The 16,328-nt window shown below is 40.7% G+C and overlaps 2 protein-coding genes and 1 long non-coding RNA gene across 8 annotated transcripts in view; 2 read left to right on the top strand and 1 right to left on the bottom strand.

The window, feature by feature from the left end:
* Window positions 1–12,232, top strand: part of SUMF1 (sulfatase modifying factor 1) — a 138,086-nt gene extending 125,854 nt beyond the window's left edge. Inside the window, exon 9 of one of the 5 annotated variants that reach the window (XM_082345388.1) lies at window positions 11,388–12,232. In XM_082345388.1, coding sequence (XP_082201514.1) covers window positions 11,388–11,452 — 65 coding nt within the window. In that variant the 3' untranslated portion in view covers window positions 11,453–12,232. Of the gene's footprint in view, window positions 1–6,438; window positions 6,536–6,721; window positions 6,807–11,387 lie in introns of those variants that run through there. The other 4 variants (XM_082345391.1, XM_082345395.1, XM_082345396.1 and 1 more) reach the window with 4 other exon arrangements.
* LOC309607151 (histone-lysine N-methyltransferase SETMAR) lies at window positions 875–14,658 on the bottom strand. Of its 2 annotated transcripts, none has more exons than XM_082345400.1 (2): window positions 14,530–14,658; window positions 875–7,089 (listed from the first exon to the last, which is right to left on the bottom strand). In XM_082345400.1, the coding sequence occupies exons 1-2, from the start codon at window positions 14,602–14,604 to the stop codon at window positions 6,286–6,288; spliced, it is 879 nt and encodes a 292-aa protein (XP_082201526.1). In that variant the 5' UTR covers window positions 14,605–14,658; the 3' UTR covers window positions 875–6,285. The 2 variants fall into 2 exon arrangements, with proteins under 2 accessions (XP_082201526.1, XP_082201525.1); XM_082345399.1 differs by having other exon boundaries at window positions 14,488–14,620.
* A 115-nt stretch (window positions 14,659–14,773) lies between these two features.
* The window catches only part of LOC309607158, a 681,872-nt gene continuing 680,317 nt past the window's right edge, over window positions 14,774–16,328 (top strand). Inside the window, exon 1 of the long non-coding RNA XR_014232286.1 lies at window positions 14,774–14,875. This is a non-coding gene — a long non-coding RNA (uncharacterized lncRNA). The remainder of the gene's footprint in view (window positions 14,876–16,328) is intronic.

Consider the following 16,328-nt stretch of genomic DNA (forward strand, 5'->3'; position numbering starts at 1 on the left):
GAAGGCAGGAGAAACAGATTGGCAAGCAAGCAGACACTTCCAAGATAAACAACAAAAACAAACCCACTTTGCCTTGAGGGTAAATGGAAGCTCTAATTGAGGGAATTCAATTATATTTAAATACAGGCTAGGAGAACTCTGTCTTAGATTTGTTTGGAGGCCCTTTTCTGTGTCTGCCTACTATGTACAAATGCTTTGAGCTGGTGGTAGGTTAGAAAAAGAAGACAGAAGTGGTCTAGGGATGGAGGGAGGGTGGAGCGTGGGCTGGTCAGAGAGGGACGTGGTGAGCAGAGGCCATGGGACATGTGGGGTTGGAATTAGTGGCATCAGCACTGTGTAATTGACTGCCCTTATAAACAGGGAGCATTGAGTATGTCTGGACCAGACGACTAACAAAAGTTAGCAAAGCAGTACACAGCAGGAATGGTACTGTGGTAGATCAAGTACTTTGTATTTTCCCAGTTCAGCCCTGGAGATTTGGCAGTGAGGACAAGGCTGGGCAGGTGGCCGAAGGAAGATGAATGACAAGGAGACAGCAGGCTGATGGAAGTGATGGCTAGCCAGCTAGCAGCAAACAGAAATAGGAGAAGCGGGGAAGGAAGGAGGAAGAGACAGGGAAAAAAACAGAATATATTGCTGGCTGTCTTGTTATTTTAGCTGCCTAGTAGCCATGTAAACAAGCAGCATAGGAGATGTATTCTGCAAAGAAGGCCAGGGTAAGAACAATTTAAAGTAAAACCACACACACACACACACACACACACACACACACACACGACCTTCTAATGCCCCCTGAAGGTAAAGTTAAGGTACACACACACACACACACACACACACACACACACACACACACACACACACACACACGACCTTCTAATGCCCCCTGGAGGTAAAGTTAAGCAACCTGCTTCTTTAAGCTTTTTCCAGAAGGGAAGGGGAGGGTGAGAGGGCACGTGGCTTTTCAAGGTGGACCTCAGAGTGAGAAGATGAGTGAGAGATGAGGTGGAGACGGGGGCAGGGGCCTTCTGGTCATCTTGAGAAGTTTGGGCTCCGTCCTGAGTGTGATGAGAAGTCACTGAAGGCTTTAAAGGCAGAGGATACACTGTGGGGATGGTGAGGCCGAGAGGCTGTTGCCGGGAAGAAATGATGGAAGCATGGCATAAAACAATACGGGCAAAACGGAACAGATGGGAGAGATGTGTAGGGCAGGGAATGTATAGGACTTGGTGACTGATTAGTTATGGGGAGGAGGAGGAAGAGGTACGGATGACTTGTAGCTTTGGGCAGTGAGGCAGAAACTAAGGCCATTAACCGAGTAACAATATATACAAAAATAGCAAGGCTTTTTGTCATCCCAGGGAAATCCCAAGTAGTTATAAAGTAAAAGGGAGCTCCAAGGATGTTCTTCAGATTCTGTTCATCATTTGACTATAATTAAATGATCAAAGACAAGTATCCTTTTATTTACTTAACAGAACTCCTTTGGGAGCTTATTCTAATACTTCCATAACATTTACCACCAAGAAAGACTTACCATTATATGGACTCTAAATGAATCTTGACTATGATAATATGATAACGTGTGCGTTCGGTTCTGTGTAGCAGAGTGTAAACCCAGAAATATGCCTGTAACGATAACCAAATTTATATAGTACTTTATAGCCTATATAAGTCCATTATTTTATGTGAGTCCCTTAACAGCCTTACCAGGGAAGCTAGTTTCTTCCCTCCCTTTATAAGCATCAAGGCCAGGACAGCTTATGGGAAATCCACAGGCAATATGTAGAAATATTTAAAAGTTATAAATCAAGTTTGACAAAAATGTCTTCATAACCACAAGAATGGAAAACATGTATAAAGTTAGGGTTTTTATATGAGTGAAGTTGGCAAAATATCATATGTGACTAAATTTAACTATCCTTGCTCATTCCTGGGCATCCAACTGAGTTGGCAATGTTTGGATGAATAATAAAATAATGAGCTATGTGATTCATAATTTTTTACATATTTATGCCAAAAAACAATTTTTCTTATTGTCCTTTCAGTAAAATCATAAATTGTGCTGTTATAAACAAGATTTTCACATGGTTGATGTTCTGTTAACAATGATACCAAATGAGACCATCTTTTCTGAGTTATTGTAGCTCTTTGATAGTTTTTTATTAATGTCAATTTAAGAAAGCTTTACTCCGCTGAAACAGAGTTGAAAATAAATCATGAAATTTACTTATCATGTCCAAACATTGTAATGATATTATATCTGATGAATTATTATCATTGCAGAAAAATATATTAATTATATCACATAAACTACTATCACTTATGTTGTCATTTTAACTGTCTCTTAAATGTAATGTAATGAGAAGAACCAAGTAACGTGAAGTAATGTGAAGAACCAATATCAAACTTGTAGATCCACACATATACAAATGTAAAAGTAATATGAATTGTTTAATATTGCAAAATACTTCTGTCTCCATGTGCAACTGTAACGAATACTGTGCTGATTCGTGAGGAACCACACGAATCTCTGGAACCACAAACTTGAACAGAAAGAGAGGCAAGAAAGTTGATATTCAAGACTACAAGGAAACAATACTTTGTTATTTAAGAATTGCATTCATGCTATCTGAGAGGAAGGATCTGACTAATTAATCCATCCATGTTCTTACCAAACTAAGCACTCCTATTATTCAAAATCTCACTGCCCTGTGAGGCAGGGTCTATCTCTGATAGTGGTGATAGCCACAAAAAAATCACAACCTTAGACGCGGTCATGTTTTGTTTTGAGGACATAAAGCAAGTGGAGAAGAATTTCCTTGGGATCTGAGAGTGTTTATTCCTGAGAGCAACGTCCAGAGTTACAGGTTACCAGTTTCCAAGTGAGAGGCACCCGTATCTTCTTGTTTCTTTTTCTTATGACAGGTTTATGGAGATATAAATCACGTAACATGATAGTCATCACTTGAAAGTGGTTTTCAGTATATTCACTCTAAAAAGAAACTCTGAACCCATTAGCAATCACGTCCTATACCTCCCTCTCCACCAGCCCCTGGCAACCATTAATCTACTTTATGTGTCTACAGAGTTGCTTATTCTGGACATTTCATATAAATAGGATCATACAATTTGTGGCTGTTTGTGTCTGGCTTCTTTCATTTAACATAGTATTTTCAAGGTTTATCTATGTTGTGGCATGTGTCAGCACTTCATTCCTTTTCCTGGCTGAATAATATGCTGTGATACGGATACCACATTTTGTTTATTCATTCATCAGTCAGTGGACATTTAGGTTGTGTCTACTTTTGGGCTATTACCAATAATGCCACTATAAAGGTTGCATACAATTTTTGGTGGGACATGTTTTCGTTTCTCTTGGGTTTGTTACCTAGGAATGGAGTTACTGGGACATGTGGTTACTCTATGTATAACATTTTAAGGAACTAACCAAATGGCTTTACAAAGTAGTTGTGTAATTTTACAACTCTACCAGCAATATACAAGGTTCTAATTTCTCCACATCCTTGTCAACACTTGTAGTTGTCTTTTTGGTTATAGCTATCTTAGTGCTGCATCATTGTTTAAACGCTTCACAAGTGTTAACTTATTTGATTCTCCCGAAAATGCTGTATCCAGAAAAGGGAATTCAGAGTCAGAGAGGTTCAGTAACTTGCTGAACAATAACACACTGGAGAGGAATATGTAATAAGGAATATGTTACACAAAGAGAACATTATTTGAACACTCAAGGGAATGAAAACAACTTTGGGAGATTTTTTTTCCCCTTTTTAAATGAGATCTTCCTGAGTTTAAGATAAAATCCTCTGTTCTATGCAAATTAGTCTCCTATTGATGTACTTAATCCACTCCTGCCTTATGCTTCAGAGTTAGGCAGTATTGGGGCTTAATATTGAAAACAGGGAGGGAGAAAAATAATCTCTGAATATTCACTTCAATTAAGGCAAAATTTTCCATTTAGCCAAGAACAAAATCTGTCAGCCACTGATATTTCGTGAATATTAATTTGAAATTTAAAAACATTAATTTAAAAAAGAAGATTTGAAAAGTTTTGTCCTCCAAGTATGATCTTTGTTATCCTTGGGCCAAAACAGTTTCCAAGGTACACATTTCCACATTCTTAGTGAATTCAGTGGAAATTGACTTCAGAGCCATTTTTATGTTTTAATTCCATGAAGACACATAACACCTTTTAAAATTCTAATTTTATACTAATTTATAATTGTAAAAAATTTATATGTTTTTTATATTGGGATAACAGTCAAGCAGAAGTATATCTTTTAATGTTTGCTCTCAAAAGTAGAAGTGTCAACTTTCTTAGGAACATGGCAATTAAGTAAATGCAGTTAACTCAGTACCTAGAAAAGACTTGGAAGAGTCTTCAACGCTTACTTTAGGAATCTGATTTCCAGGCGACATTGCTATTTAAGAATAAACTTGTGTGTGAGTACAAAAAACTCCAAGGGTCTATATTCAGTGAGTTCTGTCTTTGGAAGAGACATCATGATGGAGGATGCCGCTCGTGTCCTCACTGGAGTATTTCTGATACACAGACGGTGATATTCAGTAGCTACGGAGCAGGAGGAAGAAGGAAAGGGTATCGGGAGCATCACACAGTGAGCCACTCAACGTTCCTTCTGACCGTTTCCTTATTGCCTCTTAAGTAGCTCAGTTACTAGAAGCCCTTGTGAGGAGGAGAAAGGCCATTGTAAAATGAGAGATACAAGCTGCCTTACAAAAAGCAGGACTGCTTCAGAGAAATCAGTTATAGAGGAAGGTTGGCAGGGAGAAATGATGAGTTTGGAGGAAAAACTCATTCTGTTTTAGACACTGCACATTTGTAGTTTGGGGCATTTTATGGGTACTCTAGTATCATCTATTCACATGGAACCATTCCTGATAATGTTATGTGAATACGCAAACCCTAACATAGTTATTATTTTAACAGTTTTATTGATATATAATTCTCATACCATACATTTCATTCACTTAAAATGTACAACTATCCTACTTATGATATCATACAGGAGTGTTATATATAACATGGGTCCCTATGATATAACTTTGAAAGCACAGCGTCTCCTGGTGGTAGGGTCTAAATGTACTAGAAAAAGAAATTATAGGGCCCAAGTAATTATTTTAGCTTTCACAAAGTCTAATAAACTTCCATAGTAGCTTTGTTTTTGCAACACTCTTGCTTTAAGGAAGGAAGTTAGAGATGTTTGCCTCTCCAGAAGTTTAAATGGAATTATAAAACTCCCGTCGCCTTTGGTGGTGTTGACAGGGTTATTTTCATGTTGTTAATACATGAAGTGAGGCTGTTTGAAGTTTTGAAGCATAACTTCACAAGCCTTGAAGTACAGCAGGTATATAGCAAAAATTTTACAATTTGTTTCCTTGTATGACTTTTGGTTATACACATGGAAGTCATTCTCACGGTTATGTTTTTCACTATTGGCGATAATCATTAAGGTTTTTAGCAGGTGATAATTAATCATGCCCTTTTCCTTGATATGTTTAGAAACAAATGAGAAATAAAATGCAGGAGTCAGACAGAAATGAAAATACCAGCCTTATTACTGATAAAATTGACTGGAAAGCAATGCTTAGGTATTCAGCCATCAGGGTTTCTTTGGATCACTGATTAGGGTTGGTGCTAGTACTAGAAAGTTCAAAATAACAGTGGCATAAATGACGAAGACACAGTTTCTCACCGAAAAGTCCAGAAGTGTCAGGTCAGGACTGGTAGAGTGCTGGACAGTATACAGCCCCCAGACTCCTTTCAATTTTGCTGATTTGCTATGTGTGGCTTCCTTTTCCAAGGTTATTTTGGGGTATGGTATGGATGCTCCAGCTCCAGTTATCATGTGTACATTCCAGCCAAGAAGAAAAAAGAGTGGGATAAGGGAAGGATATCTCCACTGAAGGGCACAGCGTTTTCCCTCATATCCCACTAGCTATGACGTAGTCCCTCAGCCACGTCTCACTAGGAAAAGCGAGTATTCTCGGCAGTCATGTACCCAGCTAAAAACTGAGAATTCTATGATGGAAGGGGAGAGAGAGTGTTGCTGGACAATCTGTAGTCTCTGCCACATTCCTAAGTGACAACCACTGGGCTCCCCTACAGTGAGGGGCAAGCTCCCTACCACGGAGCGGAGACTGACCCTGAGGGTAAGTTGCTTGTAAGAGGGGAACCCAGGAAGGGCTGAGCCAAGCACGCTCGATTCCTCCTCGTTCTCCTCCACTGCGAGGCCAGACACGCTTCTGCTATACTTTTCCTTCCTCACTCGTGTTTGGCTTTTCTAAGGGGCAGTACAGTGAGCTGTCATAAGGCAGGAACGCAGCACATGATTCAGCACCACAATAACAAGGTTTCCTTAATTTCCCATTATCTAACCTTTCTTTGTCTTCACTATCCAGTAGATTAAGAAATCTTCCTGAATAGTCATAAGAGAGTTCTTCTTCTGGCAGAATGTCTTTGGCTGCAAAAAGTGCCAACTTTGGTACCATCGAGTTGATTCGGACAGGAATCATCAATAGGTTTGGCTCACAAGAATGGTTAAGGAATCTTCCAATATTTCCTATAGAGGTAGGATCAACAAACGTTTCCATTACCTGCCCATTATAAACATGCTCCCTGACGGCTATAATGTAATTCGAATCGTGTATTGTTTGTAACTGAATTCTTCTCTGTACTTCCGAGAATCCTAAAACCTCGCCAGCATATTCACAGACAAACCGTCCTTTTGGTATAAAGTCCAAGGTACGAAGTCCCCAGCCTTTGCGATCTGTCTGGAACACCTGGAGGCGGAACTGCAGACCCCGCTGGACCACTCTGTTCCTGCAGTGGTCGCTGCACTGACACAGGACATTGCATTCGAAAACTGGCTCAGCGCACTTTGCTTCTGATCCTATGTGTCTGAGGCATAAATTATCATCATAGTTTTTCTCACGACGGAGACAGGAGCAAGTTCCAGGGAGGCAGGGAGTTTTGACACAAACGCATCCGGGAAAGGTTATTAGAGTGGGATCAGTGTCTCCTCCAGGCCCGGCTACATGATCAGGAGTATACTGCAAAAAAACGGAAATACTGTTAAGTCAGCATGGCATGTCATATATCTCACCTGTATTTCAAGCAGCTTTTGGCTGAGACAGTTCCTAATTCCAACAAACAGAATGAAACAAAACAAAAAAATGCAATATATTGCAATATTACCTGAAAACATCTCTCTCCAATTTAAAAACCAGGGTTAATTTTTAGATTTAAAATTTGGTGGTTTCCTTTTAAGCAGTGGAAAAATTTATGTATTTTTCTCTTATCAGATATTGAAAAATTTGTAATCTATTTTGTTTCCCTGTTAGCTTTAGATGTCAGGAAAATCAGTGCCGAATTTAGGTTTTGAATGCAGTTATGTGTTTTCTCCTTGGCTTTTATCTCTTACATTTATCTGGTAATACAAATGCATATATGTATTTTTATTGTGAGTTACCTCATATCGTTTTTGGGGATAAGAAAATGATAAATGATAAATCAATGAAAAATGGCCTTTGGGAGAGAGTCTTCCATTGATTTTTTAAAAGAATTTTTAAATTTGAAGATTATCTAAATTCCTATATATTCTCTCATGTTTTTAAAAAATGCTATTACCTTATAGTTCTATTTGAGTCTTCACAAAGTTAAAAGCAGAAATTTGGCAAAAAACTTGCAGAGATAATTCCAAAAATTGTTACATAATATTAATAGATATTGAAATTTATTGTAGATATATTGTATACATGTAAAGAAATCCTGTTCTTATTAAGTGCGAAAGGGAGAATACAAAAAAGTTTCTCTGTCTTTTAAACGTACCTGTATTTTCAAAATGTTACATTTATAAAATGTTATGATAAAGAATTCTTAAGTCTAAAGTCTCTGTGAAACCTGACCTCTGGTTATTTCCTCACTGGCAGAATGAAGCATATTCTCAAACTCTGAAGATTAAAGTATCTCTCATGAGCCCAGCATATTTCTTCATGTATAGAACAATTCATTTATTTATACTTGTTTTCTTCCAGAAAGGATTTAATGAGGTTTACAAAGAGGTGAGATAAATGAACAACAGGTAAGGAAAGTAAGGTGAAGGGAAAAATAAGTCGAGAGAGCTTAGACACACTAAGTGTGCAGAAGTAGACTGGACATTTGGCACTGCCCAAGAACAGCCACTTCAAAGAGGGAAATATGATTCGATGTATGGCTTGTACTGTCCGTAAGGAATAATCTCACTGTTCAGAAGCATTGACTTTTTCCACTATGGAGATGGGAGAGAAATTTCACAAATGAGTCTGTCTAAACCATTCTTTTCCAGGATGCAGCTTCATGGGCTGTTTTTCATTTCATTCATTCTGACCCTCAATAAAGGCTGTTGGCATCCTGCCACATGAAGTCAGTAAGAGCAGTTGTGCAAGAGACCAGTCGATAGAATTTAGCATATCCAGAGGAACGTTTGAACAGCCTACCTTTCAGTCAATTATCCATTAATGTTGTGTCAATACTTTTAGAAAAAGTATTGAGCAGCATGTAGTTACACTCCCTGTGGAGGCCTTGGTGGAGCTATGCAGTTAGGTGCAAAACCCTATACTTTAAAAAACGCTGGGGGCTTCCCTGGTGGCGCAGTGGTTGAGAATCTGCCTGCCGATGCAGGGCACACGGGTTCAAGCCCAGGTCTGGGAAGATCCCACATGCCACAGAGCAACTAAGCCCGTGTGCCACAACTACTGAGCCTGCGCGTCTGGAGCCCGTGAGCCACAACTACTTAGCCTGCGCGTCTGGAGCCTGTGCTCCGCAATGAGAGGCCGTGACAGTGAGAGGCCCGCGCACCGCGATGAAGAGTGGCCCACGCTCGCCGCAACTGAAGAAAGCCCTCACACAGAAATGAAGACCCAACACAGCCAAAAATAAATAAATAAATAAATAAATAAATAAAAAACAAAACAACAACAACCAAAAAACAAAAAAACCGCTGAGCTGGGGGGAAGGATTGACATCCTTCTGTGAAAGGATGGTGAGTGGGCGTACCTGCAGGGAGGGGGGCGAGGGGGCGAGGGGGGAGAGGGGAGAGGGGGGAAGGCTAATACTGCTTAAAAAGTGATTTGGGGGTGGAGAGTAGAAATAGCTTCTCTTGTTTGTGTCGGTTCTTACAGCTTTAGCTTAGCAGAGATGTCATAAAAGGATAAAGGATGGCTTAGAAAAAGATGCCCTATCAGTCAAATTCAATGACTGCTGTCTTTTACAGAATCTACTTCCAGACTTTAAGAGTCAACTTAGAAATGGTTACTGAGACATTTTAAGAAGTGCTTGTAAAATGAAGATTGTACTACCACTTTGTTAAACTTTTCATGAAGAATTCTTTTCACTTGATTTGTTCTTAAAGGTGCATATAATTTTAATGTACTACAGAAATCACTAAACTCTAAGGTGATTTATTTATTTATATTTTGATGCAGATAACAACTTTTAAAATCAACTCTGACTTACTGCAGTTTTCTAACCAGGAGAGCATATTATTCCTTGTTGTTGGATAAATACTTTTTGGAAAAAATACTATTATTTGCTTATTTTTACTTTTATTTTTACATTTAAAATAAGATTTTGGAGAATCTGGTGATACATTTTTAAAAATTCTGCAATTTAAACTTTTTGCACAATCTCAGATCCTTTAGAGACTTAGATTACAAATGGTAGCTGATTCCAAATGAGCTGCAAACACCGTCCAAAGGATAATAGAGACTTCTGGATAATCTTCCTGTTTAAAGAGAATATTTTTTTCCCCTTGATCGATGTAATCATTGACCCTGATACCAATAATAATCACAAATCATTTTATCTCTATATGTTTCCACTTTCTCCTTCATAAAAAGGTTGGTTAAATACCATTCCAAAAAGATATTTTACCTGATTTAGAAAAATGGCTATACTAAAGAATAGTCTTTTGAAAACTGTGGTCTAATTTAACATATCATTATGTAATTATCTATCTTTTCAGGTATCTACATATTGAAAAGTTAATTATTCTTTTCAGAAATAATCTGACATTTTATTCAAATATTTATATGCCATATAAACTTACATTTTGCGTTTCAGAAAGCTCATGTTAAGTGTGTTACAAATTAGGAATCAGCTGGCATCAGCTTAAATGCTCCCCATTTGTAACACTCTTTCCATAGTCTGTACCCTACTCTCTGGTACAAAGCCCAGGTCCAAGCTGATCCAAAAAGGGTGTTACCCTGAGGGGTTTTTGTGCTTACCCTACACCAAGGAGAGATCAAATCCTGGACATGTTTTTAAATCTATGCAGCATCTATTCTTCTTCTGATGAAAGCATCCTGAGTCTTCCCAGGGGAACCCTTCTCACTCTTGTCTTAATGGTTTGCTGGGGCTTCAGGTTGGGTGGGGCCTAAACCTGGCTAATCGGAACATCGCTTGCTCTTTTCAACAGTACTTTTGGTTCATGGATGGGCACAGGACATAAGCCAGGTCAATGAAATATAATTCTGGGACTCCTGCTGAAAAAATTAGGGAAGAGGTGTTCTTTTTCCACTGGGTTTGCTAAACTACAGAGTATCCATCAGGCATTCCCAAGTTGTACCACACACATAAGACCTACTGAGTGTGTGGCCCACCACAGGAAAGGGGAGCAGGGGTGCGAAGCAGGGAGGTGGTAGAGAGAAATATCTGATGACACCTTGAGAGTTCCTGGATCCAGAGATGCCTACAGTTACCAGTCTCGGACTTCGCTGTTATATGAGGAAATTCCTTCCCTTCTTTGCCTGAGTTAGTTCGTGTCGTATTTATGTTTCTTGCAAACAAATGCGTCTTGACTAATAAACTCAGGGTGGAAGCTGAGAATGGTTCCAGGAAATAGCTGGAAAATTTAGTCAAAGGTATAAACGGCTAATGAGCAATGAGGTCGCCAACTGGGAGGTGAGAATGGAGCAAAGCGTGAAGGAGGCTAGCCAGGAAAACTGTGACTGTGGCCTGAACACTGGGCAAGCAGTGGAGAACGTCTTAAGGCAGAACATGGAATGTCCTAGAGGAGACACATACAGGACTAGGATCTTATTAGCACTGTGACCTTACAGCCAGTGACTTGCTAAACTCTGGGTTAGCAACTATAAAACAGGGACACTACCTATATCTGAGGGGGGGGAAAGGTTCTCAAGAAATTTAATGAACATAACACTATACTCTGTGTGGGCCACTTTGTACTTTTAAAATAGTAACTTTCTTAAATTCTTCTAGATATTATTTCGAGATTTTATATTTAAAACATCATATATTTCTGTCCCATTACTTAAGCTCTCTAAACATTCCCTTTCTATTTCTCTTACAGGTTGCTGTGAAGGAAATACATGTGAGAAACCACGTAAAAAGCTTTCTCTAGTGGCTGGCACATAAGTGTTCAATATGAATTATGCAGGCTATCTAGTAGGGTGGTGAAAAAAATAGGTTTGGAGTTAAACTTCTCAGGTTTAAACATACTCAAACCAAAATTATGTTTGGAAAACCATATGATTATAGTCCTACCTCCATTATTTATCCATCTTGATGGGGGGAAACTGAGAGCTGACCCAGCACAGACTGCTTTCAATCATCAGTAAATATTGCCTTATTGTCTATTGTATGCACATGCTGGGATTTAGAAAGAACCACTCAGAAAAATACAAAAGAGGACATGAAGAATGGGATTTTTATCATTTTTTCAGTCGTCATAACAAAAGCTTTACTTTTTCCTGGTATGTATCAAAGTGCAAAATTGATCATGTAAGAGTTGAGAATAAATACAAAATGATCAGTGCAAAATGCACTAGAAACCAGATCCTTGAAGAACTGGATGGAGACTTCACATTTTGTGACAGAAAACTTGAGACTTTTTTTTATAAACTATGGTCACCCAAGAAGCCAAAATGTAAACAGAAGACAGCATGTTAAAGTGCAATTATATTGTACCTCCTTGGCTACAATTAATTTCTCCCTTATCTGAAGTAGACCTGCACTTATTAATAGTATGAACTTTGGGATCTAAGTGGCATAGACTGTTGGACTCTCACTAAGTATGTAGGTCTGATCTTTCTAACAAATGTTTTAAGGAAAGGCATGGTCAGGAGGTTTGGGGTATGGAATGGTGATAGGGGTTGGGTTCCCATCCATAGTACTAGGCACAGAGCAGGTGGCTCAGGAAATATTACTTGATTGCTTAATTGAAGCTCTTAATAATTTTTGATTGGAAGACTAACTTTTCTGAGTCACATTCTGTACCAAAGCCCCAGAAACTGAAATGACACTGCACAATATTCTGGGCTTAAAATCTAGGCCTCAATTCTGAATTTTAAGGAAGTGCTGTGAAAATCTTCATTCCATTTTTGGTTGTTTTGAAACACCAGCTACAAGAATCTTTGTACTTGGCCTCTAGCCCCATGAGTTTGTTTTTGCTCCAAGCAGCTATTAGGAGACTGTGAGCCAGATAATTCTTGTCAAGGCCATGTTGAGACCTTAAAAAGGCTATCTGAAGCTGGTTTCAGAAACCTGAAAAATGGCTAGATCCAACTCTTAGTTCAAGAAAATCAATCGGTTTATTTTCTACTTGTCTTTCGACCCCGATGACATTATGATGTGCTTGTTTCCGATCTGAACATTTGAATGTTCTTTTTGCCTTTTCATACAGGACCCAAAGGCAAACTAGACACCAAGTTATTTTTACTTTGAGTTTTTCATGCCTTAATTCTTATGTGTGCACATGCCTGTGAAGGCAGGGTTTCGGGCAAGCAAGCTGTTTTGACCTTTTGTAAGACTGGTATTGTGCTCCATGAATATATGGAAGCAAAGTAGTTGAAGGCCTTTTAGGCTTGTTATTTACATGTTTCAAGCATGTTTTATCTTCTTGGTAAGACTATAAGCTCCTTAAGGAAGGGATCCTGTCTTCTATCTGTAACTCTAAGTATACCTAGAGCTGTGCATACAGCCAGGAAGCTAGAACACTGTGGGATTGAGTCTTAGTCTCCTGATTTTCATTTATGCCCATCAACTATAGGTATAAGGATCAATCACAAGGCTTCCTCTGCCCCCCACATAGTGCCTTCCATATGCTCTTGTAAGCTCAAGGGCAGGAATTGTATTGGCACCATCTTGTCTTCTATCCCTAGCTTAACACAGTGCCAGGCACATTATAGGCACTCAATTATTTTTTGAAGAAATAGAACATATGTCAGTGTTTTTGACCAGGCATTCAGCAATGTTTGGTCTTCAGTAAGCTTTTAGGGATCAGTGTTTAATATGGTGCTAGCCACCTGTATTATTAATGATAAACTGCCTAATGTAGTTTGAGGAAAAATAACCATTTCTAACATTAATAGCCTGCTCTACTCTTTTTAAACTGCTGCTGAATCTGTCCTCTTACTTGATTCTCAAAATAACCCTAGGAAGGACAGACAGGGTTTGATATTGATAATGGGTGTGACAAGGGCACTAAAACTTTATAATTATTTTCATTTTGCAGATGAAGAAACTCAGGCTCTGAGACATGGCTAAGATGCTAAGCCCTGAACCTAGCTCTCCTACTTCCAAGTCCAGGGCTCTTTCCACTCCAACATCCTTGTTTTTGTTTTTTGTTTTTGTCATTCCTTGTTCCTTAGGCAACATGCAGGCCAAGGTCAAAGGGGTGAGAAGGTTGGAGCACAAAGGTCTTTGAGGTAATAATAGTAGTTAACATTTATTGAGTTCTTTCAGCAAACCAGGAACTGTATTTTACTTGTAATTCTTGAAGCAATCCGGAGAGAGGTATTACTATTTTAATTGCACACGAGAGGACTCTAAGGCTTAGCTGAGGCTATTTACATTTGCCAAAGCACTCACAGCATGAGGGAAACCTCAACTAAGTGACTCTAGAGGCTAAGTTTTTAATCATGACACTAGGCTAAGATCCGTTAATGGGCCCCATGCCTTATCTTACAAAGAAGACATCTGAGACCAGAGAGGCAACTGATTTGCCCCGGATCTCAACGAGGACAAAAAGACAGGTTCTCACGGCTCTTTCCAAGGGACCTCACGAGACCTCTGGTTTTGCCTTCAGGAAACTGCCAGTCTATGGGCAGAGAAGACCGTGTAAAGGTCATTGCGAAGGGTTAATGGGAAAAGACCGAAACCTGTGAGCTATTTAAGAGCTTTTCCCGCTCGCAGATAGCTGTGCGATCGGGTAAAAAAAAGAAGGTCTAGAAACTTGGAGACAACAATCGAAGCACTACCACGTAGGGTAATTTAGAACTGAACCCAGCTACCACTTACCCCGGCACGCTACCTGGAAGGCCGCCAGCCCCGCCCCCGGGCTGCGCGCGCAGCGCTCGTGATCGCCTAGCCCCGCCCCTATAGAAAAGGGTACCGGCCACGCCCCCGGGGGCCGCGCGCAGCTCTTGGGCTGGCCGAGCCCCGCCCCCTACCTGAAAGGGCTCTGGCTCTGTCCCTGGGGGCCATGCGCTCACAGGCAAATTTTCCAGCCGTCGCGCGACGTCCAGCTGCTCCGTCAAGGGCTCAGGCTCCTCCTCAGAGGCTGCCATCCCGCAGGGCCAGTTCTGCACGGCTTTAGCGGCCGTATTACGCCGACACGATGCGTCTACCACCTAGACTCTCTTGAACCTCGCAGAGGATGCTGGGAGTCGGGTCCCGGGGCCCCACAGCCTCATGGGAGTCGTAGTTTTTATCTCCCCTATCAGAAGTTTGCCTGTGAGGGCGTCTCCTCCCTCGACTCTCAGCGTTCCTTGACTTTTTGGTCTGGCTCGCTTTTTGTTTTGAGCCAGGTGCACAACAGATAATACAAAACCTTGTAAGGTATGGACAAAGCTTTGGGAACACACAATGAAGTGCTTGAATTTTTCCTGTGAGCCCAGGGAGGGTTTTCGAGGCGAGGTCGTTTGTCCGTGTGTCTGAGGGTTTGGAAGCTAGCTGGCGCGGGGGCAGGGGCGCGCCCTAAGCTGAGGGGGTAAGGCACCCCTGGGTCTCTGAAGTCCTGGAACTTGTGGGGCAGCTGGAGTGTGTGTGATGGGGTTTGCGTTCGGGGGCGGAATAGCCTGACTGGGCGTCGAAAGGCTGTGTGTCGAGTCCGCGCGTTCCCAGACTGGGATCCCTGTTTCCTTTCGGCTTCCCCTGCTCTGAGGAAACCGAGACCCGCCCCGCAAAGGATTCCGATAACGTCGAAATTGCTGAATCCAGTGGAATATTTTCAGCCTTCCCAAAGCTCGCTGACCCGATTGTCCTGCTGCTTCTATGTGAAACCGTCGCTCCTCCCAGCTTGTGGGCCCCTGTCCTGGGTGCGCTTGCCTTGCGCAGACCGTCCTCCCTCTCCTGTCCTTCTCGGGCCTGACTCTGAAATGGGGGCGGGTGTCACTCAGGTTTCTGCCCCGGGCCCCTTTCTCACCTTCTCTGGGTTCCTCAATAATAGCATCCACTCCCTGCCTTCAGATACTCTTACAAAGTATTAGGTCTTCATCTCCAGCCCAGCCGGAGATGGATATGCGGTTATGGTTTCTATTTTCTGTCTTATATGCACCTTAAGTTCAAAGTGACCTGAGTTGACTTACTCTTCTGCACATCTTTCTTTCCCCCTTTAAAATAATGTAGGAGAACAAGTTGTCCATGATCTCCAGAGCTACCAAAGCAACACACCAAAGCATTTTCCTGAATTCTTTCCTCTCCCTAGAGCGCCGTAGCTAAGAATTTCCTGGCCAAATCTTGTTGATTCTACTTTCATAATGTTTTTCATTTTCATTTCTTCTTACTCTCAGGCTCTTGTTCCTTGCTTGAACTCTTGAAGTGATATTTTTCAAATCTAACATTCTCCATACCCTCGCATTCCCTGACCGCTGCTTCTACAATGATCGTTTGAGCATGCACATCCAAGTACTGTATTCTGCTGCTTAAAACTCTTGTGTTTGCTCCATGTGTCTCTCAAAGTCCGCCTTCTATATTCTGGTTTATCAGTTCCTTGAAGATCCAGATCCTGCTTGTTTCTTTAGTCTCTGTTTCGAAAGTCTTGTTCTATTTATGTTTTCTCAACAAGCCATGTTGCTTGGGCTTCTGCCACCTTTGTTCACATTGTACTTGGGTCGCCAGTGCCTTTTCCCCGTACTGTCTGTCCACTCAGCTCAAGTGTCCCCTTCTCTGTATCTTTACTGACCCTATTTCCCATAGCATTGGTTACCCTTTTCTTTGTTCTCCCATTTTACTCTATAAGTGGTTTCTCATAGTCCCAGCAACTCTTTAGTATACTCATAGGCAAAGCTCT

Source organism: Balaenoptera borealis (assembly GCF_965194805.1).
Source record: "Balaenoptera borealis genome assembly, chromosome: 12".
In the NCBI taxonomy this organism is placed as follows: domain Eukaryota; kingdom Metazoa; phylum Chordata; class Mammalia; order Artiodactyla; family Balaenopteridae; genus Balaenoptera; species Balaenoptera borealis.

Excerpts from the sequence above, each read along its gene's own strand:
- LOC309607151 (XM_082345399.1), bottom strand. The coding sequence starts at position 14,604 with ATGGCAGCCTCTGAGGAGGAGCCTGAGCCCTTGACGGAGCAGCTGGAC. Across the intron at positions 7,090-14,487 it reads CAGAGCCAGAGCCCTTTCAG|TATACTCCTGATCATGTAGC; the intron begins GTAGGGGGCGGG and ends GTTTTTTTGCAG.